This window comes from Microtus pennsylvanicus, chromosome 4 (genome assembly GCF_037038515.1).
Source record: "Microtus pennsylvanicus isolate mMicPen1 chromosome 4, mMicPen1.hap1, whole genome shotgun sequence".
NCBI classification, from domain to species: Eukaryota; Metazoa; Chordata; class Mammalia; order Rodentia; family Cricetidae; genus Microtus; species Microtus pennsylvanicus.
The window spans coordinates 67524439-67551228 of record NC_134582.1 but is presented as its reverse complement, the minus strand read 5'-3'; the positions used below and the strand labels follow the sequence as shown (position 1 = coordinate 67551228).

Here is a 26790-nt window from a genome sequence, read left to right as displayed (position 1 = left end):
TTTGTGGGAGCCTAGCCAGTTTGGATGTTCTCCTTCCTAGACCAGGATGGAGGGGAGGAGGACTTTGGACTTTCCACAGGACAGGGAACCCTGACTGCTCTTCAGACTGGAGAGGGAGGGGGAGAGGAGTGGGGGGAGGGGGAGAGGAATGGGGGAGGGGGAGGAGGGGGAGGCTGGGAGGAGGCAGAAATTTTTTTCTCAATAAAAATAAATAAATAAATAAAAATATTATAAAATATTAAAAAAAAAGAAACCAGCAGTGGGAGGGAGGGAGAATGCATGTAGGAGGATTTATACAAAATGTAGTATGTCCATACAGTGGAGTGCTTAACAGTGAAAGGGAATGCGGTACTAGTGCACAGAACAGCAGAGATGAACCGAAGACATGTCATTCCAAAAAGCCACCTTCAAAGGTCACATGTTTGAAGATTCTTTTTCTATGAAGTGTCCAGAATAGGGAGAAAGACAGAAAGTGCATGTTGTCAGGCAGGATTTGGGGTGAGGGGATGGGAATTGATTGTTAATGTTTCTTTTTGGAATCATTCAAATGTTACTGGATTTTATTGCTCAACACTGAATGTACTTTAAACTACTGGATTGTATACTTCACAAAGGAAAATTTTATGAATATATAAATTTTGAATTATCTCTCCTAAGAGTGTGAAATGAAAGGTGAGTATGATTGCCGTCATCTTGGATGATAAAGCATAGCTGGAAAGGCTGGAATGTTGCTAAGGTGCTAGAGTGCTTGCCCAGCATGTCCAGGTCCTGGGAGTCAGGCTTCAGCCCAACAACAACCAGCAGCTCACACAAGTTCCAGAACCTGAGAGGTGGAGTCAGGAGGATCAGAAGTTTTGGATGACTACATAGCAAGTTCATGTCAACATGGACTGTTTAAGACTTCATCTAAAACAAACAAACTAAACATTGATGTGAATCTTCTTGTGTCATGCTTTCAAAATAATTATTTGTAGATGTCCTTCTTTAAGATGTATTTCAATTAAGTTATAAATCTACCACCAAAATCAACTTGCTTACATAGGTAAATTAGACCTATCTGAAATACTAATTTTCTCAAAGTTTCTTTATAAAATATATCACAAGCTCAGTGACTGGGGCAATAGTGCAGTCAGTCTAATGATGCAATGTAAGCATGAGGACCCAGGTGAGAAACCAAGCCCAGTATGAGGCATGCCTGTATCACAGTGCCGGGGGGGGCAGAGAAGGGAGGATCCCTGGGTTTGCTAGTCAACCAGGCCAGCCAACCTGTGAGCTCCAGGTTCAGTTAGAGACCCTGATCCCCAAAATAAATGGAGAGGGGTTGAAAAAGATACTCTACATCAACCTCTGGCCTCCATATACATACACACACATACACATGCACACACACATACATGTACACACATACATGTGCATACACTAAAATATCTACAAGTTCACCTAAATACATACCCAGTTCTTTGATTTCATATATACTCAAACATGATCAAATTCACACCCCAGTGTCAATCTTGTTTTAAAAAATCATTGTAGTAGTCACTCTGGCTGTTTTTGGAAACCTAAAGCCAATACGCACATGTGTACAGTAAGTAGACACCAGTTTACAAAAGTGGAGATGTTCTGGGTCCAAGATCAGGTTATAGCATTACATGCAATCCTTTTCGTGTTTACCTATGTAAGTATTAATATAACAGTCATAATCCAATCTTCAAAATTCAATGTGATAAGGTTTAGTAAGTCAACTAATATACTCAGTAGATCATAGATTTGACATTTGTGAGGAAGCTGCTAATGAATATAACTAGACAATTTACATTTAATAATATATAATTGTATGTGACAACAGTCTCCATTAACTTGATCTCTTGAGATTTCAACAACTTGGTTTAAAATTCTGATAGATATATAGAGGCTATAGAGCTAGAGGTCACACATGGGTCGGGAGATAGTTGATATAGTATTGTGCTAGCTGTATAAACATGAATCTACAACCCAAATGAAAAATACTGAGCACAAATAGACTAACAAATATAAAGCATGAGAATTCTCTCTATAGACTATTGCTGTTGCCCTTGGTTGTTTCCCAGAGGCTGAAGGTAAATTCCCTACTACTGAAGACATCATGTACTTCAGACACAAGACCTGATAGACTTGCACACCTCCTTCCTATACAGGAGGTACTATGTTAACTTCAAGGGAGGGAAGCAATCTTCCTTAGCTGTGAGGTCTGTGAATCCCAAGGATGAGTAGCATGGCACAATAACCCTAAGTGTACAAGAGTAGTGCTCATATATTGGTGGTAACCATCAGATCTCTAATTGGACTTAAGACCTGATCAACAAAGGAAAATTAGGCTTGGTAATGGAAATCTAGACAACTCAGGGCTAGTGAGGTCAAGGATCTTAGAGGACAACCTGCCAGTGTCATTTTATTAAACCCGCATGATTCCTGACTGTATTCTAAATATTCTTATACACAGCTACAGGGAAGTGTAGCTCTCACCACTCATTGCAACAGATGGAAGTAACAACTGGTCAAAATATAGAGAGCAAGTGATAGGAGGGGCCTAGCTCCGACTGATACAACTACAGCCCAACTCCTGCACCTAAGGCTCAGGGAACATGGCAGCAGAAAGGTAGTTGAAAGAGTATCTGAGCCAGAGGACCAGGAAATCTGTGTGACTGTCTCCTAGAAATGACAGGGAAGCTTAAAACATAATGCTTCAACAATATGGCTGCCTAGCCAAGACCTTTAGAAGTATAAACACCAGAAGACATGCTAACAGACCATGATTTTTGAGAGGGAGAAAAGGATATGGTACATGGGAAAGATTAGAGAGAGGAAAGGGAAGGGGGAAATGATGAAATTATAGAACAATTTTTAAAAAAAAGTTTTAACATGTTGGGCATGGTAGTGTAAACTTGATGAATCACAAGCCAATGAGAGTCCCTGTCTCAAAAGGATGTGAAGAATGTTGTTGATGCCGGGCGGTGGTGGCGCACGCCTTTAATCCCAGCACTCGGGAGGCAGAGGCAGGTGGATCTCTGTGAGTTCGAGACCAGCCTGGTCTACAGAGCTAGTTCCAGGACAGGCTCCAAAGCCACAGAGAAACCCTGTCTCGAAAAACCAAAAAAAAAAAAAAGAATGTTGTTGATAAGCCAGGCATGGTGTGGCACGCGCCTTTAATCCCAGTACCTAGGAGGCAGAGGCAGGTGGATCTCTGAGTTTTATGCCAACCTAGTCTATATAGTGAGTTCAGACCAGTCAGAGCTAGGTGATGAGTCCCTCTCTCTTCCAACAATAATAAATCATGTATGTGATGTGTTTGTGTGTGTGCGTGTGTAATAACCATACACATATGACTTAAAAGTTGGAAATTGGACTGATGGTAGAATTTTTCCACTTAGAGCTTGCAAATTATTGCTAATGACGCCTCTGCAACTGTCCTAAGGACCAAACCCAGGCTTCATATAAGTATAGGTAAGCATTTTCCTTCACCACGGAGCTAACAATCTGCAGTTAATGAAGTGATGTGAATGGAATCAGTGTGCTTATCTGCTCAGCCTCCTCCTTTCATCTTTCAATGTTGATTCCTAGCAGGAGGCACTAGGATGTGTTCATATTCTTCCACAGCCATGAAGTCCTTCCCAGAAACCCTCCGGTGCTCATGTACAGCCAACTCTTAATGCCTTATTAAGAGCAGCTGGTTCATATAATTTCTTAAGTTCAGCCTCTAAAGAAGATGTTTAGCGTGAAAGGGGAAGGAAAGGAAGACTGATAAACACTGTAACTTTGTCCTGTAAGATAAGCTTCACAAGCCTGCAGTCTCCATAGATAAGATCTACAGGGCCACTGTGAGGTCCACCCAGGCTGTAATTAGTTGTTTGCTTTGTGGACAGTGCATGCTCATTATCTAGATAACTTTTTAATAGAAGGGTATCAAATGCAGGCTGCAAGTCTCGACAGCAAGCACCTCTACTGCTGAACCATCTTGCATGCTCTCTTTTATTCTTTTTTTCAGTTTGAACTTGTATCTCTTTTCCTCTGAGCTGCCTTGGATCTCCAACATAATTTCTGCTCCTGAATGAAGTTTTAGCTTTCAAGACTACAGCTACTGAGACTTCTTCGTTGTTTAACAACACTAGGGTTTTATAAAGCAAATAGTACTGGTTCTACTCCCTTTGCCTTGTGGCCCTCAACCCAGCAGAGAGTTTTCAAACCACCAGACGGGAGTACCATTGGTTAATAAAGGACTGCTTTAGACCTATAGCAGGGCAGAATTTAGCTAGGCCGGAAAAACTAAACTGAAGGTTGGGAAGAAGGCAGAGTTAGGAGAACCTGCAGGACACAGACATGCTGAAACTTTGCTGGTAGGCCACTACCTCATGGCAATACACAGATAAATGGAGATGGGTTAAATTAATATGTAAGAGTTAGCCAATAAGAAGTTAGAGCTAATGGGCTGAGCAGTGATTTAATGTGCTAATTTAATTAAATCACTGTGTTAAGTTTCTGTGTGGTTATTCGGGCTGAGTAGCAGGGAACTAACTAGCGGCCTCCTCCCACAGAGGGAGATTGGGAAGGAGCCACAGTCCGTCATGTAGCGGGGCCCAGCATACACCAGTATGCTCTCTAGCCAGATCTGCTCTTCTTCACCTAGCTCCGTACTGTGCAGTTCCGGAGACTGAAGAAAGGCAAATAAGCAACGAATGATTACAGCAGGCCCAGGCTGCCTGGACTCTACCTGTTTCAAAGGAAATCTTAGTCCTTGGCCAGACCTTAGGAGGTAACCTTTAAACTCTCAGAATAGTTTGCCTGGTTAAAGTTCCTTCTAATCTCTGCTGGCAATGGGATTTATAGTGGGGTTCTGGGTGCTGGTGTGGTAACACACGCCTTTAATCCCAGCACTCAGGAGGCAGAGGCAGGCGGATCTCTATGAGTTCCAGGTCAGCCTGCTCTACCAGAGCTAGTTCCAGGACAGGCTCCAAAGCTACAGAGAAACCCTGTCTCGAAAAACAAAACAACAACAACAACAACAAAGAGATCATTTCAGCTCTGTAGAAGCTTAAGACTGAAGACTGATATACTCAGCCAGGTGGGCACTCTAGGCTGATGCTCAGCCAGCACCCAGGACACTGGCTTTGGAGACAGCCCAGTAAAGGCTTTTCCACATTGAGTATGAGAAACTGAGCTCCATTAACCCACTTTAAAAAGGCAGAACGCGGGTGGAGATAAGAAGGTCCTGGAGGTTGCTGGCCAGTTAGTCTAGTTGAATGGGTGACCTCCAGGTTCAGTGAGAGACTGTGTCTCAAAAAACAAGGTACAGAGAAACTGAGGAAGATGCCCAACATTGATCTCTGGCTTATACCCCCCTCCACACACATGTATACATACCTGCGTATATGTTCACATATGAGCACATACCCTGGACATCCAGGCTTGTGTGATTGTCCCTGGTTGGGGAGAATTAAAGGCCTGTGCACATGCCCTTACCAGAGCTGAACAATTGAATTCTTGTGCCTGGTCTCTATTGAAGGTGTCTTCTGCCTTGACTGATTTAATCTATAGTCCATTGCCAGACAACACAGCTTTTGCTTCAAAGGGGTAAGAACTAGTTCATTCATAACCAAATTATCAGTGACCATCACCCCTTAAAGACTGACCATAGAATGAATACTCTTGGTTTGACAGCAGTTGCTTGCTTAAAGCCCCACAAACCCCCAGAGACGTCCAACATGGACCCAATCTAACATCTGTAATTACTGAAACAAGTTGGTGTGTATCCAATGACCCTAGCACAAAGCAGTTCTAGCTTTGTATTCTTTTGCTTGTGCGGCTTGTAGTACTCTGTGATTGAGCACTCATTATTTTCTGCACGAAGTCTTCTTGAAGATACTTATCTTTCCACGCGGAGATTGTGATGAAGGTGCCCTACATTACTCTAAGAATGTTTTTGACCAAACGGCTCATGACTATGGTCTGCTTTATCAGTTCCTACAGTATTACACTTACTCCTGATTTCTGTACTACATGGGTAGTATCATGTAGTACTTTGGTGCATAGGAAATAAAAGTCAGATGTGGGGCTGAAGGGATAGCTCATGGTTAAAAGCACTGGCTACCCTTATAGAGGATTTGTGTTTGGTTCTCAGCACCCACATGGTGGCTCACAATCATCTGTTACTCTAGTTCCTGGGCATCTGATATCCTCTTCTGGTATCCAGAGGCACCTGTGACACACATGGTATATATACACACATGCAGGCAAAACACTCAAACACATAAAATTAGAAAAAATCAATGAAATTACAGTCATTCTTTTATCCATCCAAGTAAACTCTTTTTAAAGAAGATTTTATTTATTGTTTAAAAACAATAAAAGAGTTTATATATATATATATATATATATATATATATATGTATACACACACACACATATATAGACATCTATATGCATATATGCATTTGGGTGTCCAAGAGGCAGAGGTGGGCATTAGATCTCCTGGAGTTGGAATTACAATGTTTTTGATCTACCTGATAGGTACTGTAACTGAACTCTGGACCTCTGCAAGAGCAACAAATGCTTTTAACTGTTGAGCTGACTCTCCAACCCTTATAATCTTTTTTTTTTCTTATGAAACTACAGGCTCCAATGTGATGATATTTTGGTTGTGCTTTAACTAATAAAGCTTTCCTGAAGATCAGAGTGAGGAGCTAGCCACACTAGTTAGGTCTAGAGGCCACACTTTTAATCCCAGCACTCAGGAGGTAGAGGCAGACAGATCTCTCTCTCTGAGTTCAAGGCCACCCTGGGGTACGTTAGATTGATCCAGTCTCAAAGAGAAACAGAGTTCAAACCTTTGATCCCAGCACTTGGGACGACATGCCTTTAATCCCAACACTAGGGAGGTAGAGACAGAAGGTAGGGACAGAAGGCTTGGCAGAGAGGACATAAGGTGGGAGGAGACAGACACTCATTCAGTCTGAGGACTTGTAGAGACAGGATATTCCAGTTGGTCCGAAGATTTCATAGAGATAAGAACTAATGGTTGGCTGCTCTGTTCCTCTGATTTTCAGATCTCACCTCCAAATATCTGACTCCAGGTTTTTATTATTAAGAGCAATTAGAATTCACACTACACTCTGTAAGAGACAGGGCCTCGTCTCTATTGTCTTAGGATTTAATAATGTCTCTTATAATCAAATCAACAGAGAATTTGTGGAACACAGTTACTAGGGTTTTCTTATGAGACATGTGTCACCAAGCCCTGTTGTCTGTTTCATGTTGGAAGACTTCTAGTACTGTTCAAAATGCTTCCAAAGAGCCAGGGACTTGGCTCAGCAGGCGAAAGCACTTGCTCTGCAAGCCTGATAACTGGGTTCCACCCCACCATGTAAAAGCCAAAATTCATCATAGCTGTACTCCAACCATTCCGATGGAAAGATGAGAGACAGAGTCAGAACCCAGAATCTTTAAAAAAATAAAAAACTTTACTAAACTTTTTTTATGGAGGTGGTGACACACGCTTTAATCCCAGCACTCAGGAGGCAGAGGCAGATAGATCTCTGAGTTTGAGACCAGCCTAGTCTACATAGTGAGCTCCAGAATAGCCAGGACTACACAAAGAAATACTGTCTCAAAAAACCAAAAATGATTTTCTCCTAATTATATTTTGATTTTTATTTTTTCCTTACCATAAATCTACCAAATTCTTCCAACCTCTCTCCCTACCCACTTCCCATTCTCCTATTATCTCTCTCAAAAACAATAAACAAACAAATATCTAAAAGGAAAAACAACAAAAAGCAAAACTGAAATCCAAAGTACACAAACTAAAAAGGAAAATCAATAAGACAAAAAAAAAACACCCCCCAAACAAAACAATAGACACGCATTCTCACCCTAGACTCCCCTTTGGTCACAGTCATTCAGCAACTGTCCTCATCTCACTATTTCAGTTCCATGAATCCATCTCCAGTTGCCGTTGTCATCCAAGCCATTCCTTCCTGAGATCCCTTTGGTTAAGTCACTGTGTGGAAGATGTGATAGTGTAGGACTTCCTTTAGACTCATTCCCAATGGCAGGTGCCATCTTGGACAAATACAGAGAAAGGATAATGCCTTCTATGACTCAATCAAATATTTTCATGATCACGCTCTTGGCTAGGTACATGGAACAGATGATCTAACCCATCAACTGGTTTGAAGTTTTTTTTTTTTTTTGTTGTTGTTGTTTTTTCGAGACAGGGTTTCTCTGTGGCTTTGGAGCCTATCCTGGAACTAGCTCTTGTAGACCAGGCTGGTCTCGAACTCCCAGAGATCCGCCTGCCTCTGCCTCCCTAGTGCTGGGATTAAAGGCGTGCGCCACCATCGCCCGGCTGGTTTGAAGTTTTTGCAACTAAGTTGGAAATAGTACACATTGAAATTTTTTTTTGGTTTTGTTTTTTTTGGTTTTTCGAGACAGGGTTTCTCTGTGGTTTTGGAGCCTGTCCTGGAACTAGCTCTTGTAGACCAGGCTGGTCTCGAACTCCCAGAGATCCGCCTGCCTCGGCTTCCCGAGTGCTGGGATTAAAGGCGTGCGCCACCACCGCCCGGCCACATTGAAAATTTTTTTTTTAATCTTTTTTTTATTGAGAAAATGAGAAAGAAAAAACAAGTTTCCACCTCCTCCCAGCCTCCCATTTCCCTCACCCTCCTCCCACCCTTCTCCCCCTCCCTCCCACCCTTCTCCCCCTCCCCCCACTCCTTTCCCCCTCCCTCTCCAGTCCAAAGAGCAGTCAGGGTTCCCTGCCCTGTGGTAAGTCCTAGGTCCTCCCCCCTCCGTCCATATCTAGGAAGGTGAACATCCAAACTGGCTAGGCTCCCACAAAGCCAGCACATTACGTAGGATCAAAACCCCTTGCCATTGTCCTTGGCGTCTCATCAGCTCTCATTGTTCGCCATGTTCAGAGAGTCCAATGAGGAGCAGAAGGAGGGAGAACAAGAGCAAAGAAGTCGGGACCACGAGGGGTGCACCCACCCACTGAGACAGTGGAGCTGATCTATTAGGAGCTCACCAAGGCCAGCTGGACTGTGACTGAAAAAGCATGGCACATTGAAAATTTTTATCATACAATATATTAAGGTTTTATTTTTCTAAGTGTAGAATACTTGACAGTTTCTTTTCCCCTTTAGCCCTGGAAAGGGGTTGCAACCACTCATGAATTCCTCCATATGTTGCTTCCAACAAGCAACCTGCTGGCATTCACATCTTTATATTTTATGTTATATGTCCTACTACCACCTACTATTTGGATTTTCTTTTTTTAAACCACTGTTTCTGTTTTGTTTTGAGACAGCATCTCATGCAACCCTGGCTGATCTCAAGCTTTCTGTGTTGTAGCAATCACCTTAAGTTCCCGCCTGATCTTCCTGCCTTTACCTGTTTAGTTCTGGGACTCAGGGTGGGTACTGCCTCACTTGGTGTTAACACTGCTCTGTTTGCGCTTTTGTTTTTTTCACAATTTTGTATGATGGGCCTTATGTAGTTTATTTTTGTGAGTATGTGTAAGTGCATGTTCATATGTGTATGTGCGCACATGTATATGGGGGTGTTTTGTGTGTGTAGCGAGCTCAGGTTGACCTCAGATGTCATTCCTCAGGAGGTATCAACCTTAGTTTAGACACAGTGTCTCTTACTGGCCTCGAGCTCCCCAAGGCTGCCTGCCTGGCTGCTGAGTGTAGTGCCCTGCCTTCCGCAGTTCCACCATGTCTAGTTTTTAAAAACATGTGTTCTGGGAAGCAAACTCAAGTCCTCATACTTGCAAGGGAAGCCCCGCCCTGACTGTTGTGTCTCCCCAGCCTTGTGTAGGTTTCTTTCTCTGTTTCTGGGGTTCCCAAGCTTTTACTAGTCTTTGGATGTTTTAGTCATTCATTTTTCAAGCATGTTCCCTCTTCTTCCTTTCTTTTTTTTTAAATTTATTTATTTATTAAGGATTTCTGCCTCCTCCCCGTCACCGCCTCCCATTTCCCTCCCCTTCCCCCGATCAAGTCCCCCTCCCTCATCTGCTCGAAGAGCAATCAGGGTTCCCTGATCTGTGGGAAGCCCAAGGACCGCCCACCTCTATCCAGGTCTAGTAAGGTGAGCATCCAAACTGCCTAGGCTCCCCCAAAGCCAGTACGTGCAGTAGGATCAAAAACCCACTGCGATTGTTCTTGAGTTCTCAGTATTCCTCATTGTCCGCTATGTTCAGCTAGTCCGGATTTATCCCATGCTTTTTCAGACTTTCTTTCCTTAGAGACTCTACTGAGACACAAGCTATCCTGCAGCCTAGTACTGATCTCCTAATTTCTATAAAAATCCTCTATCTATGCATTTAATTAATTTCCTCTGTGATATCTGATACTCCATTAAGATCAATATATGATCTTCCAGTTGAGGCATTCTAGCTTTCTCTTCCATTCATCTTTATAGTTTTACATAGTTCCTCCAAGAATAGAACACAGATATAATAAATACTATGGTGTCTTGTCTCTTTAGTTTAATAACTGTGTAATGTTTGGTGGTTTTGGGAACTGATTTGTTCCTTTATTACAGGTTTCTTAGCTTGTTTCTTGAAGTGCCTGATATTATTTGTAATTACCTCTTTGGTTTGGGATTATTTTATGGTCTATAAATACTCTTTTCTTCTATTCTTGAGATACCTCATCACTTTGTAGTGCAGGTTGGCCTGGAACTCAGAAAGTAGCCTGAAAAGGCCTCATCACACCAATCCTTCTGCCTCAGCTTCCCTAGTGATTGGGATAATCTGCATAAGCCACTTCCATGTATTTTTGAACTGTGTTCAGTGTTGCAATGAACTTATTTGAAAACAATCTGCCTCTCATAGGTTTTGGTCTTAGAAGTTGTTGCTCAAAACCCAAGAAATATTAGTGTGGGGCTAATATTTCGGCCTTTATGAGTGTAGTGTGCAGTGCCTTAGCGCTTTCATCGGGCTGAGGGGAGCTGATCCAGTATCCAGCCTCGTGGAAGCACTGGGTACCATCCTTGCCCGTTTTCTCAGGCCGTTCTTGCTGCTGCCTACAGAAGTTCCTCTATATTCTCCCGCTCAGCACTCAGGTGAAGATGGAAGATGGAGGACCCTTGGAGCTTTTCTGGGCTTCTCCGAAGTTCATATCACCCTCTGGTTCTCTCAACCCTCAGCTCCATTCCTTTGATCCAGAAGGATTGTTAGATTTTGACTTTATTTCCCTTTCCTGACCAGCTCTGAAGACTTCTGCAAGCATCTACTTAATGCTATCTACCAGGGAGGATTGTCCTCTGCCCCCCTTTCCCCTTGTGGCCAGAAGACAATTTTCAGCTGGATATATATATATATATATATATATATATATATATATATATATATCCAATTTTCCTCAACCCCAGCTTATGGCTCATAAGATGTATAAACCATATTTTATAGATGCTATATAACATTGCTCTCTCCCTGGGAAAGAGATGAAATGGATGAACCCACTGCCTTTCTTAAGACGAAACATTTTGTTGTTTTTGTGGAAACACATTTTCAGTGTCAGTTAAAGGGAAATTGCAGCCACAAGTTGATTGTTATCAATAATCAGGAAGTCGTGTGAAATCATCATTCTATTCGAAGGTGTTGTTTCGAGTGGGAGACTCTATATATGTGACGGCCCCTGCCTGGGAAGCAGGCTTGTTAGAATTGCCTGGCCAGGTGGATTTGCCGTGCTGAGCGTCATTCAGCATGCCGCTGGAAGCAAACAGCTCTGGCAGCTTGACACTGACTGCAAAAGTCTCCTTGGCCCTTCTGATGTCCCTGCTTGCTTTTGCTATAATGTTGGGCAATGCTGTGGTCATTTTAGCCTTTGTGGTGGACAAAAACCTTAGACATCGAAGTAATTATTTTTTACTTAATTTGGCTATTTCAGACTTCTTCGTGGGTAAGTTATGTGTTTTTATTTCCAATAGTCTTTTCGAGCTCTCATTCATTTCTGAAACCTTAAGGTCTTGTTATTTCATGGACTCTACGGATCGGAAGGGGCTAACAAGAAAAACTAAAGTGTTAGAACGCAGCAGAGGGTGGCTATGCTACTTTAAAGGGAATTCTGTGCACATGGCTAATAGGGGAAGTTTTCTCTGAAAACAGTTTAATTTTTTATAGACTAAATGAGTCCAGAATAGTTCTAGAATTATTTAGTGTCACCATTAGCTTGTTCTCAGAACTATTTTCTAACATATTTAGACTTATGCATATACTTTCCTAAGAAGTACAGTTCCCTTTGTATCCAGTGCTGAAGTGACAGGAGTCACATGTCTGCTGGGAGCCAGCATGATCAGGAAGTGGGATGAACTATGGAGCAGCTCTCAGGGCACTGTGTAGCGCAGAATCGTACACACCCAGCCGGCAGCTACTTTGCAAGCGACAGGGTACCATAGCAGCAGCGATTGCAAGGGTTCACAGACATCAGATTCATCTTTCCTTAAAATATTTTTTAAAACTCATTTCACTTCCTTGTCGTTACCATTTCTGTGAGCGCAGTGCTCTGCTTGCTGGACTGACGAGGCATGCTCGCCTCCTTTCACAAAGCTCATCACAGGGTGACCACAGTACTTCAGAGGACTGATGTGTCTTAGAGGGGCCGGGAGACTTTCTCTTGGGATGGCCGCACTATTTTTCTGCATAGCTGTATGAAGCTTGTATTTATATTAAAGTCCAACTCGGAGGATGAAACTCCGAAGAGGATGCCCAAACACTGTGTTGTAACAAATGGTAGTCCTCTCTCTTTGACTCCTTGACAGATGCTTCCACTCAAGCTGAGTTCACCAGTATCTGTATCATACACAGTCCACACTAACATAGTTAGGCACTCACATGCTGTTAAGTAATCAGAGAATGCGCAGAAGAGTGAGTGCGTCTCTTTCTTCAGTGACAGGGGATGTAAGATGGCGTTCACAGGACTGTTGGAGTGTGGAGCCCTGGGAGTCTCCATGACGGTGCACAGAGTGCTGTGGACACGAGGGGACAGATGGGGCACACTTGGTTACAGGATGGTAGTGTCCCAAGAGCAACCCTGAGATTCAGATAGGATTTCTAGAAATAGAGATGGGGAGACAATTCCAAGACTCAACCATGGCACAGTCCACAAGCATTGTGTGTATTTTCCTGAGTGTGCACAACAGGTTGGCTGCTCTTCCAATGGTTGGATAGAAGAAGCAAGGGCTGAAGTTGTCTTTGTATGGTGAGGACCTTCAGATCGTAATGCCAGTGTGGAGTGGAGCTTACCAAGAATAGAAATGAAAGGCCACAGATGACGGGAACTAACCAATCTAACTGCATAGCTGTATGAAGCTTGGGTTTATATTAAAGTCCAACTCGGAGGATGAAACTCCGAAGAGGATGCCCAAACACTGTGTTATAACAAATGGTAGTCCTTCCCACTTTCTCTCTTCCATTTTGCCTCTCCGGCTAATACTTGAGCTAGACACAGATCCTTTTACACTGTTCTCTCTGCTCACCGTACACATGTGGATTTACGAGTGTGTATAGGCACAGACAATGGTCTCCTATAAAAACACACGTCACCACTGTCTCCTTCCGGCACAGAATCATAGGACCTTAGGTGACACTTAGCTTTTAAAAGAGGTGCTGCCCTTTGGCCCAGAGTGCGTGAGGCGCTGGTAACTCTGGCTTAGGGAAGGGTGAGGCCCGAAAGATAAGAGAGCCTTGAACTGTGGACTTTCAAACCAAGATGGTTTCAGATAAGAATGAATGTCTCTGTGTGTGGTCAAAGGTAAAAAACAAGGAGGTGTTTCCATTTGGGGTTTGAGTACCTGGCCAGGAGCTGTGCCTGCTTCTGAGGAGTGGCCCTATGGATGTGGTCCCTTTCACCCTCACGTGGGTTGGCAAAGAACAGCTTCTTTCTGCTGCGTGATGTCGTGAGCAGACCAAGCAGGACTTTTATTTCTTTTCAAAATGTGTGCACACAGACTGGGAGTGGTAGACTACACCTTTAATCCCAGCTTTGGGGAGGCAGAGGCAGGCAGAATCCTAATTCAAGGCCAGCTAGGGCTACGAAGGGAAACTCTGTACCAAAAAACCAAAAAAAAAAAAAAATGTGTGAGGCAAGGGGGGGGGATCTCTGTGAGTTCAAGGACAGCCTGGTGTACAGAGTAAATTCCAGGTCAGGCTCCAAAGCTACAGAAAAACCCTAGCTCGTTAAAAACAAAAACAAAAAAACAAAACAAAGCAAAACAAAACAAACCCCACTGGCTGGAAGCTTAACCCCCGGGAGTTTGTGTTCACACACCTCTGGAGGCAGAGATGCCTCAGGTCAAGGTTCTAGCAAATTTGGTTCCTGGTGAAGTTTTGCTTCGGCTGCTTTTCTCTTCATCCGGCCCTCTAGGGATGCCTGCGAAGACAGGTAAATTCTCGGTTGTCCCCTTTTGTGTGGATATGGGTGTACTAAATCAGGGTCCCACCCTATGATTTTTACCCTTAGTTTTTCCTTTAGAGGTTCCATTTCTCTACAGCTGCTCCGAGTCTTAAAATGTCTGCATGTAAGGCAGGGAGTGGAGTGAGCACACAGTCCCCAGCACCCTGTGCACTCCTCCCTGGTGAATCGCCGGGATCCATGCAGCCAGTAGTGTTGTAAGGAGTTCCTCTCACCGCTTGCTTGCTGCTGCTGGAGGAGGGAGTGCCAGGTTGGTGTCAGACTTAAGGGAAACTGGCCTTGCCTGCTGTCCTCAGTTCACTCTGTGACAGTTATAGGAGTCAAAGCTAGAAGACAGGCGGAACGTCTTGCCCTCGGGGCACTTCTTTTTCTGCCAGGCGTGAGACCAGGGAGACACAATACACGGCATAAATACACGGTAAAACTGTGTAGCGTTTTAGAGGTGACAAGAAAAATACAGTGAGATGAGAGTGGGGGAGAGGGCAGGGGAGGGGACGAGGGGGGTTTCAGTGTAAAGATGGAAGGCTCGCCGGTTGAGAACACAGCCGAGCGGAAGCAGCTCACTGAGCAGCTCTCTGAGGGAAGAGTATACCCAGAAGAATCAAGCTGGAAGGATGTGAGGAGGAAGGTGTGCAGTGCGTGTGAGCCAAAGGATGGAGTGAGTGTTTTGGAAGGAAAGCAGCTGAGGGGCAGGTTCAGTGAGAGACACTGTCTTCAAAAATAAAGTAGAAGGCCCCAAGGAGACACAGAGACACACAGACATGCACACATACACACAGAGACAAGACACATATGAACACACATAGACACACAGAGACACAGACACAGACATGCACACATACACACAGAGACAAGACACATATAGACACACACACAGAGACACAAACACAGACATGCACACATACACACAGAGACAAGACACATATAGACATACACACAGACACACAGAGGCACACAAAGACACAAATACAGACACACAGACACGCATGCATGCACACACACAACCCTCCCCCAGGAACACACTAGTGTGCTCTAAGCCAGCTATTATTTAAAACTGTTTCTAGAAACCTTAGCACATACTTCCTCTTTCATAGAATTCAGAACGATAATGGAAAAGGATCTCCCTCAGATCTCCCTCCTTAATCTTTAAGTCAGTCATGTCTAGTGATTTCACTTCTGTGGAAGAAGCTAGTGTAGAGGTGGAAAGTATGCATGCTGGGAACATTGAAAACCACACGATGGACTAAAATGCGAATGTTTCAGTTTGAGGTACTTTATCTCAGGTAAAGTTGGGGCTCTTCTTTCTGCCGTAGTTGGCCCACTTGCCCTCCTGCTCCCCGCCTGATGATGTAAAAGTCACCACAGGGAAGCTTACTGATCATTGAAAGCACGGAGCCAAGGTTGGCAGTGTACGCCAGTGATCTCAGCCCCAGGCCGGGAGGAAGGCTAAGGCAGGAGGACCACAGGTTCTAGGACAGCCCAAGCCACACAGTGAATTTGAAGGCAGCCTGGCCTAGATCGTGAGATCCTGCCAATAAACCAAACCCCACATAAACCACATTGCCCTATAGCTGAAACGTAAGGCCAGCATGTTATTTGAACTACACGTGGGAATGGCAGACACTTGGTGATGCCTATAATCCCAGCTACTGGGGCACTGCTCTTCGAGGACTCCCAAGATCTCAGTCTGCCTTTGCTACAGAGTGAGTTCAAGGCCAGCTTTGGCAACTTTGTTTAGGCTCTGTCTCAAAAATGACAGTAAGAGTGGGTCTGGGAATGCAGGTCAATGGTAGACAAAAATAGATAGTTTATTTTCTGTGTGTATGTTTAAATGAGATTGTGTTTGTTTCATTTAATTTCTTTCTTTTTTTGTAAGATGATACGTGATTCCTGACATGTGGTCACCAACACACATCAGCTGTTACTAAGTTGAATGCACAAGACATTGTGAGGCCAACATAGACATAAGGAGCACAAACAGTGTGCGGCCAATGTAGACACAAGGAGCACAAACAGTATGCGGCCAATGTAGACACAAGGAGCACAAACAACATTGGTCTGTGACAGGGTTTTAATCTCCAGGAAAAACAAATGAAATGAAGACCATGATATCAAGCAGAATACAAGTAGTACAGAGAAAAGAGAAAATGGCAAAGTTAAACACATGTAAGGGCTGGAGAGATGATTCGGGGTGCAGTCCTCTCTCACTGAGCATGAAGTGCTTGCCTGTGACACCAATGCTACATTAAGAAGCAAATGCAAGAGGATTCCAAGGGACTTATTCCCCAGCCAGTTTGGGTTAAGCAGGGAGCCCCAGGTTCAACCAGAGATCCTGTCTCAAAACTTAAGGTTGAGAAGTAATTGAGAAAGATATTCTGACATTATCTTATGGTCTCCACACGTGCCCATGCCTAGGTGCGTGAACCTGCATCCAGGTGCATCCATTTGTACACTCGTGCATGCGCAATTGCATGTGCACACACACATGCACAAAAGACAGCAAGAGAGACAGAGAGAGAGAGAGAGAGAGAGAGAGAGAGAGAGAGAGAGAGAGAGAGAGAGAAAGGGGGGACTGATCGGAGAGAGGATGGATGGTGAAGATAACACTATAAGAAAACATTATTTTCATGCATGATAATGTCATCATGAAACTCTTTAGTGTATGTAATTAACACGTACAAAACCCTGTAAAACAATGACAAAGCTGCTGAGAGTGTAAGTGGCAGAGGGATCACCTCAGCCCAAGGCCTCTGTTTAGATTTGCAGGAAGAGTGACAGAAATACATGCAGTTCCCTAGTGAAGAGGAGGCCAGGAGGAGAGCAGTATGTGCCTAGTTAAGGCCCGAGATTTGATCCCCAGCACAAAGACACAAAGAGGAAGACGCTCTGGGAAGAACAATGTTGGCAAAGAGAAAGGGATGGAAAATATGGTCTGTGCTGTACTGTGCTGTGGGAGGGGTGAGCCACCATGTTTGGGTTGGGGGCACAAATGCACACAGGTGACTTTTGATGGAAGTATGATTAGAACATGTACTTTACCTGGGAGTCATAGGAGCCCTCACAGTAGCTGTTTGTGATCTAAAGAGTGCATGAGGGCAAAAACTAACGTTTTTATTTATAGCTTTGTTGGCACAGCTTTACTGCAAAAAAATATCCGAGGCAAAGAACTTAGAAGGGAAAATATTAGATCACAGTTAGGGAGTTAAAATTCAGATTTGGGTGGCCTATTGCTTTGACTCCAGACGGTGGTGGATGTCAACGGGTGTGTGAGTGAGCGCTTACACCTAGAACCAGGAAGGGTGGGAAGCCTGGCAGAACTCTGTTCCACAATTTTGACCTAAAAACCTCGCACTAAGCTCCATCTCCTAAACGTCCCCATGCCTCGCCATCCTCCCATGCTGAAGACCAAGGCTTTCCATAAACATCTTTAAAGGACAGTTATCGAATTCTAGTGATAACTAAGCTATTTTCAGTAAATTCAGGCATATCATGATACATGAGAATATAGTTTTTTTGTAGTCAGTGATGTGAACTGTTTTTAATTAAAAATTGATTAAATATTTATTGAGTGGGGTGTGTGTGTGTCTGTACCATAGCATGCCATTTTATTCAAGAGTAGGTTTGAGCACAACGTGCAGGAGTTAGGGCTCTCCTTGTGTCATTTTGCTTTGGGATTTGTCAAGATTGGTGGCAAGTATCTTTAGTGACTTAGCCATTGTGCTGTCCCAACATTGATTTTTAATTCCTTTCCTCCCTGCACAGGTGCGATCTCCATCCCTCTGTACATCCCTCACACAGTGTTTACCTGGAATTTTGGAAGTGAAATCTGCACGTTTTGGCTCATTGTTGACTATCTTTTGTGTACAGCATCTGTCTACAATATTGTCCTCATTAGCTACGATCGATACCAGTCAGTTTCAAACGCTGTAAGTCATAATGTTAACTTACTTTCCATAGAAGATTATATCGTTGTGAATTCTGGGTCCCTACGCCATGCATATATCATGTACTGGAAATGTTGGGGATGAATCCAAAGGATCTGAACAAATTGGAAACTCTTCATTCTTTTGATATCTGGCCTAAAGTCCTCACTGGCTTTTATTCTGTGTGGACTTGCTAACTCTCCCCATGGGTGTTTGAAATGGGAAGGAAAGGACCAAAGAAGATTCACGGCTAACTGTGAGAAGTGCCAGATCGAGTGCTCAGTAGCTTGGATGTCTGTGGGTTCACCCTCACGGACAAGTTGAGACCCCGATATTTTCCTCAAGATAGAACTTTCTGGGCAACTAGAAAGATTCCGAGAATGAGTGGGTGAGCAAATCGGTTTGAGCACAGAAGACAGGAAACACAGCAGGACGCGTGATGAGAAAGCTGAACTCAGCCAAAATCTGGAGCCTACTGGGTGGCTTAGAAGAAATTCTTAAGCAAAATAAATCTCCCAGCAACTGAAGGAAGGAGAAAATAGGGCAAGGGGAGAGAAGTCACAGAAATGTGGGGCAGTGATTCGTGGTCTTAAAAATAATGGAGGAGGGGTGGATCTGGGGGAGGGGAGGGAGGGGAAACTGCAGTTGGGATATAATGTGTTAGAGAAAAATAAATTTCTCTGTCTCTGTCTCTGTGTCTGTCTGTCTGTCTGTCTCTCTCTCTTTCTGTCTCTCTCTCTCTCTCTCTCTCTCTCTCTCTCTCTCTCTCTCGTGTGTGTGAGTATGTATACACACACACACACACACACACACGGAGAAGAGGTCAGTGGACAGCCTTGGCTGTTGGACTAACCTTCACCTTGTTGATCTAGGGTTGCTATGTTGTTTTTCCATGTGTACACACATACGCACGCACGCGCACACACACACACACACACACAGAAGTGATCAGTGGACAGCCTAAGCTGTTGGACTTACCTTCACCTTGTTGAGCTAAGGTTGCTATGTTGTTTTTCCATGTGTACACACATACACATGCACACACACACACACACACGGAGCAGAGGTCAGTGGACAGCCTAAGCTGTTGGACTTACCTTCACCTTGTTGAGCTAGGGTTGCTATGTTGTTTTTCCATGTGTACACACATACACATGCACACACACACACACACACACACACACACGGAGAAGTGATCAGTGGACAGCCTAAGCTGTTGGACTTACCTTCACCTTGTTGAGCTAGGGTTGCTATGCTGTTTTCCCATGTGTACTCCAGTGCCTGCCTGTGCACTTCTGAGCTTTCTTGTGTACCTGACTCCTGTCTCCACTTGGGAGAGCTGATGTTCTAGATGCTGCACTGGAGACTTGCTCTGCATGGGTTCTGAAGATCTGAACTCAGACCCTCATGCTTGCCTGACAAGTGCTCGCCCTGCTGAACAAGCTCTCCAGCCCTATTTTCAGTCTCTGACTTCATTTAATCCTGGATCATAGGATCTCAGAGCTTTGGGGACCATTTGGGGTTCACTCTGCTAAATGCTAAAATGCAGAATTAAATACTTGGGGAGTGGAGGCAGAGGCAGAGATACGTGGGTTCTGTACTGTTGACCAAATATTGCGCTGGCAGTGCTGAGAGAATTCCGAAGCTCCTACCTGTGAGGACCCAACACAGCAAGAAATTAGATTAGATGAAAGATAACCTTTGGAACAAAGAGATTCTAAAATACTGCTGCACAAGCAGCATTTTATAGACAAATTTCTTTTGCGCTTACAGAATATTCTGGAAAAGATAGAAAGTTCCACTCCAGGAGGTCATCCTGGGACCTCCCAGCCCCTCATTAACAGGGTGGCCTGCCCACTATAGGTCAGGGAGCAGCAAGCATTTATTATCCCGGCAGGGCCCAAGAGTAAATATTTTCAGTTTTGTAGCACCTGTGATATTCTGAACTCTGCTGCAGCACAGAAAAGCCCCAGATTATTTATGGGGTGTGTGTATGGAGGGCAGTGTACTGGTTGGGTGCTGATAAAACTTTTTTTTAATTTTTTTTATTTATTTTATTTATTTGGTTTTTCGAGACAGGGTTTCTCTGTGGCTTTGGAGCCTGTCCTGGAACTAGCTCTGTAGACCAGGCTGGTCTCGAACTCACAGAGATCCGCCTGCCTCTGCCTCCCGAGTGCTGGGATTAAAGGCGTGCGCCACCACCGCCCGGCTGATAAAACTTTATTTATAGAAACAAGTGGTGGGCCAGATTAGTTTCGTGGACAATAGTGTGATGACTTTACTCTAGGCCATTACCCTCTGCCTGATGAAAGTTTGACTGTTGGTACTCTGGTTTCTATTCTAGAAGAGAAGTCCACAGGAAAGGATTTTTTTATTCACATCTCTTTGGTGGGACTTGGTCCCATAATGCCACCTCACTGCAAAGGGAGTTTGAAAATGTGGTCTCTAGCTGAGCTACAATTTGGCCAGGAAGAAGAGTAAAATGGATAGGACAGGACAGTGAGCTGACTCTGCTGGCTGCCCTGGGGCCTCTCCTGTGTCAGCGCACCGCAGTCTATGCAGTCTGTATGGGTGAACACAGCCAGCTGACTGCTGGCTGCCGTGGGCCCCCTCCGTGTCAGTGCACTGGGGATGTTTCTGTTGATGCTGCAGACGCCAATAATGTCACTGTTTTCCAAAGGCTGGACTTGTCCTAGGGTTGAGTGGGTTGTAACCAGTTGGGATTTTTTTCTTTTCTTTCTTATCTATTAAAGTAACACAGAATGGAGAACAACAGAAAAGACTAGAAAAAAGTACAAAGGCACAATCAGAGGGCTTCACACAGCATAAAGGCAACCACTGTTCAGTGAATTCTTCGGTGCAGTTAGTTGGCTATGTTGGAAAAAGCATATTATATCTTGCTTTAGAAGTAACGTGTTTAAAAGCCATGTTAAATCAGAACATTTCTCATGTGTACTTTAAATTTTTAAAGGTGATTTTTAAAAATCTTTATAAATCTTTAAAAAAAATTTAATTATGTGCCTGTACATCCATGTAGTATGTGCCTATGAGTGCACTTGCCTGAAGAGGCCAGCATGGGGCTTCAGCTCACCCTGGAGCTGGAGTTACAGCTGGGTGTAGATGTGGGAAGGCACAGTGCTCTTCCTGGGCCATCTTTGCAGCCAGCCCACCCCTGAAACCTTTCCTGGAGGGGCCTCGGACTTTCTCCACTGGTTGGCCAAGATTTTGAGCCTATTCTCAAGTTAGTGGGCACAAAAAGGACAGCATGTTATCTAGTTAGCTAATAGAGTTACAAAGAGATGATACCCAGAGAGGAAGTGTGTGCTCACCCTAGGTTTTTGGTTTTTTTTTTGTTTGTTTTTTTGTTTTTTTTTTTTTTTTTTTTTTTTGGTTTTTCGAGACAGGGTTTCTCTATGGCTTTGGAGCCTGTCCTGGAACTAGCTCTGTAGACCAGGCTGGTCTCTAACTCACAGAGATCTGCCTGTCTCTGCCTCCCGAGTGCTGGAATTAAAGGCGTGTGCCACCACCGCCCGGCTTACCCTAGTTTTGTTCTAAGAAATTCTCTGGCAGTGAAGGCTAAGACATAGGGGCTGGACCTCATTCCTGAACAGAGCTGAGGTGCAGGGCAGAGCCGATACACAGAACTGTGAGCAGTGGCAGGGCAGCTAAGAGGGTTCTTGTTCTTTGTCTGGATAAATCCCCGACTCCTGAGCACTCTCAGGCAGTGTTAGTGGGAAACTCACTTTTGTGATAGATGTAAGTAGAGGGCACGGTGACAGGAAACAGGGACCTGGACCTGGGAAGTAGACATTTTGAAGACCATAATTTTGAAAATGAAACTTCAACACAGATGGCCACAATGCTGTCTAGAGGTGTCTTCGATGCAGTTGAATGCAGGAACTCATCTCATTATTCATACCAGAATGCTCCAGTGGGCCTCCCTGTCTCCCAGATGGAATATGGCTGACAGAATGTTTGGTTCTTTTACTGGGGTAGGGAAGGAGGCAGGGCAGGGAGCAATATCCTGAATAATGTACATGTTTTGTGGATGGTTAGATTGACTTCAGAGAGGTCACTCATCACCTGGGTCTAGGCTCCAGCAAGGCTTGGACTGTCATCTGTCAAGACTGCTCCCAGAGATGAAGAGATGATGAGATTGGTACCTTCTTCTCAAGTCCCTCAGATGGCCATTATCTCAATCAGCCTCATGCATAATGAAAGAGAGAGGGCATCTCTAAGCATATTGCTTTATGCCATTACAAAGACTGAACAGAGCAATTAAAAAAACTAAATGCAGTTTTATGACCATCTGGGTATTGTTCCCATCTTCATAACCATTAGACTTAGTGCAAGAGATGTATTAATTAGTGTCACGCGAAGGAGAGGGTGAAAGAGTGGGCTGTGCGTGGCAGCTTGTGGTCGGTACCGTTTTGGCCAGCTCTCTTCTGAGCTTACTCTCAGAAACGCCAGCAGTTTGGTGATGATGCAGTCACATTTCTTTATAGTTAAAAAACATTAAAAATTACTTATCACATCCTCTTTCTGACAGCCGTTGGCAGGCATGCACACTGAATCAAAGGTTCACCCTGCTTCTCTTTAGAACTAGGAAATATGTACACTGAAATTTGAAAACTCACAGAGAAAATCAGAGAGAATGAAAGGAGGTGGCTGGCACCTCCCTTCCTGTAAGTGAGGACATGGGGGAGCCTGGAATGGCGGGTCTTACAGATCTCACAGTTTCAGAGAGACTGCTGGCTACAGTATACCATCAAACAAAACCTCTTTCTGCACTTTCAGAGGAGCCTGGTTTTGTTCCCAGCAGCCACACTGTGGCTCTCAACCATCAACAATGTGACTTTGGTCCCTGGGGGTCAGATGCCCTCTTCTGACCTTTGGCATCACCACACATGTATGTGGTACACATATGTGCAGGCAGAACACCATACACATATAAATACATGAACATAAAGCCAAACCAAAACAAAAGTCCTTGGTTCGGTGACAGGTGTGCACTGCAGGACTCAGTAGCAGGAGAACCTTGAGTTTAAGAGCAGTCTGGGCTGGACAATGAATTCAAGGTCAGACCGAGCTAAAGAGCAAGTTCTTGCCTTGACCACGAATGGCCAGGATGTAGCTCAGTAGTCAAGGACTTTCCTGGCATGTGCATGGCCCTGGATTTGATATCTTCATGGAGATATTTACTCCTGATTCAGAATGATTGGTCTTTACACACCTTTAGATTTTCAAAGATAGTCTTAAAGATTTCAGGTTTGACACAACAATAACAGAGGGTAACCCTCACTCACAGAACACAACTTCATCTTTCCTCGTGGAAGCCTGGCCTTGTCACCCTCAGAAAAGTCATATACGGGTGTACATCACACTCAAACACACACACACACACACACACACACACACACACACACACACACAGTGACACTTGCTGCAGTCATGGCCCGTAGATGGAAGTCTTTGTCCTGCCTGGTCCTGTAACCACTCAGTCCCAAAGAAACACACAGAAATTTATAATAATTATGAAGTGTTTGGTCTATTAGCTCAAGGGTTATTATTAACTAACTATTATGAGTTAAATTAACCTCAATCTCATTCTGAGGATTCCTGGAGGCAGGATCACCGTTTTCAGACTGAGGTAGAGGTAAGAGCCAGTAGCTGGCTGTTTTGCTTTTCTGTCTGTGGGTTTTTATTAATCGTGTGACAATGGCCTGTTGTCAGTTTTGGCTAGGACAGAAACATTTAGAGACAGAAGTGCCCTGGAGTGTTCAGACACCTGGAGCATCTCTCCTACATAGCTGAGAGCCTTCTGTGTGTTCACAGTCTCTTGGGAGGTGTGTAAGAGCTTTCTGTTTCTGGCTTAACCCCGGGCTTGCTGTGTGAATGGCCGAGTATATTTCCATTCTTCCTGAGTATCAGAGTCAGATAAGCCATGGCTTATCTTGAAAACTGACTGTGGTGCAGAGTGTGTTTAGCCCTAGAATATGCTACACATGCTTCTCTGTACGTGTTTATTGATATCAATTCCCAAAGATACATTGCTTTCATTCATGAAACATTATCACACACTCGGTCCACTCTGATGCATTTTGACACTGATTGTATTATTGTTTCATTGAAGAGAACACCTGTCACGTTCTAGGCTGCAGAGAACTGTGGTGTGTTCAGTTTCAGTAACTGTTAGAGTCAGGAACACTTCCTTCCTTCCTTCCTTCCTTCCTTCCTTCCTTCCTTCCTTCCTTCCTTCCTTCCTTCCTTTCTTCCTTCCTTCCTTCCCTCCCTCCCTCCCTCCTTCACTCTTCCCTCCCTCCCTTCTTCCTTCCCTCCCTTCTTTCCTTCTTTCTTTCCTTGTCTTTCTTTCTCTTTTCTTTCTTTCTGCCTGTGTATACATTTGCACATGCACTTGTGTATGCATGCCTGTGGTAAGCAGAAGTACCATCCACCTTCTTCATGTATGTATATGTATGTGTTCATGTGTGAGCAGGTGCCATGTGTGTGCAAGTGTGTGTAGCCGCTAGAGGACAACCTCAGCTATTATCTACCTCCTTTGAGACAGGAGCTCACCAATTAGGCTAGACTTCCTGGCAGGAGTCCTCGGGGATCCTCCCGCCCCCACTGCACACGTGCGAGGATTACAAATTCATGCCATCACACCAGGCTTTGAGAACATTTCTTTCTTATCTTAGTGTCCTTGGCCTTGCTATGGTGTTCAAAACTTAACTTTGCATTTTTTTTGTTTTCTCTGGAAATTTATTAAAGTTTCCATCTTAGTCAGGTTCTGTCACCACTGACCTCTCGCCTGGGCACAGCTGCAACGCCATGTTAATCGATGTGTCTCTTGCACATCCCTGGAAGCTGTGAGTCCTGCGTGATGATCCATGTGCTCCATGTATCTTCATTAAAACAAAACCAACTTGTCTGATTTATTGTAGGTGTCCTATAGGGCTAAGCACACTGGCAGTCTGAAGATTGTCGCTCAGATGGCTGCTGTTTGGATACTGGCTTTCTTGGTACATGGCCCGATGATTCTAGTTTCAAACTCTTGGAAGAGCAACAGCACGGTCACAAACGAATGTGAGCCTGGCTTTGTTTCAAAGTGGTACATACTTGCCATTACGACATTCTTGGAATTCCTGGTCCCTGTCATTTCAGTGGCCTATTTCAATGTGCAAATTTATTGGAGTCTGTGGAAGCGTGGGAGTCTGAATAGGTGCTGCAGCCATGTGGGGTTCATCCCCACCTCTTCCAGTGACTCTGGGCACTTACCCAGAGCTGGGGATGTTTCCAGGACACCTCTTCCTGCATCGAAGGAATCAGCCACATCTCTTCATACAAAATGTCCTCGAAGAAAGAGCAGTCTTCTGGTGTCTTTAAGAACTCACACGAATAGCAATGCCTTCAAAGTGGGTTCCCTCTTGCAATCTGAAGCCGCAGCGCTTCACCGAAGGGAGCACACGGAACTTCTCCGAGGCAGGAAGTTAGCCAGGTCTCTGGCCATCCTGCTGGGTGCTTTTGCCATCTGCTGGGCTCCATACTGTCTGGCCACAATTGTTCTTTCTGCTTATGCTGAAGGGGAGCGCCCCAGATCAATCTGGTACACCATTGCCTTTTGGCTGCAATGGTTCAATTCTTTTGTAAATCCCTTTTTGTACCCCTTATGTCACAGAAGTTTTCAGAAAGCTTTCTGGAAAATATTTTGTGTGAAAAGGCAGCACGCACCATCACAGAACCAGTCCATATCTTCTTGAGGACAATGGCATCACTTCTGTCAATTCCAGTCTGTGTCATCTGCATAGATGTGAGCTCCCATCGCGCTCTATATTCTCTGACAAACAATGCATAAAATATAATGTTTGAAAACTTTAATAAAACTCTCCATTGGAAACACTACTCTAGTCAACAGCAGTGTAGTGAATGTGGCAAATTCATGGCTGTAAAAATACTGATATTTTCCTCAGTCTTCACCTCCTCCTCCCTGTTTTGTGGATCTTCCTAGAGCATTGGTTGTGAAACTCCTGTATTCTTTCTGTGTTCAGTATTTCCTTCAGTAGTGTCAGTTTCTTTTTGTGTGTGTATGTGTGTGCAGGTGCCTTCAGAGGCCACAAGATGGTGCCAGATCTCCCGAAGCTGGAGTTACAGGAAGTTCTCAGTCACAGAACACGGTGATGGTAACTAAACAGGTCATCTGCAAGAGCAGTAAGAGCTCTCGATTGCCGAGTCACTGCCCCAGCAAACAGTTTCTGTCTTCTATTTTCTAGTCACACAAATGTGTCCATTCCGTCAAGAAGCACCAGGTAAGCAGGTCCCTGCAAAGGGTTGGAGCTCTGGTCAGAGGATGGGCACATCCAGGCTGGAGTTGGCAAAAACAGGGTTGGCATGACCCACCCCAGGTTAGCATATGGGTGTTT

General features: G+C 44.2%; 1 protein-coding gene across 2 annotated transcripts; it reads left to right on the top strand.

Annotated features, from left to right (window-relative positions):
• The first annotated feature begins 11740 nt into the window (after window positions 1–11740).
• On the top strand, window positions 11741–26130 carry Hrh4 (histamine receptor H4). 2 transcript variants are annotated; one of them, XM_075970894.1, is made up of 3 exons: window positions 11741–11936; window positions 18210–18373; window positions 25315–26130. In XM_075970894.1, the coding sequence occupies exons 1-3, from the start codon at window positions 11741–11743 to the stop codon at window positions 26128–26130; spliced, it is 1176 nt and encodes a 391-aa protein (XP_075827009.1). The 2 variants fall into 2 exon arrangements, with proteins under 2 accessions (XP_075827009.1, XP_075827010.1); XM_075970895.1 differs by lacking the exon at window positions 18210–18373 and having other exon boundaries at window positions 25415–26130.
• The last annotated feature ends 660 nt before the right edge of the window (window positions 26131–26790 follow it).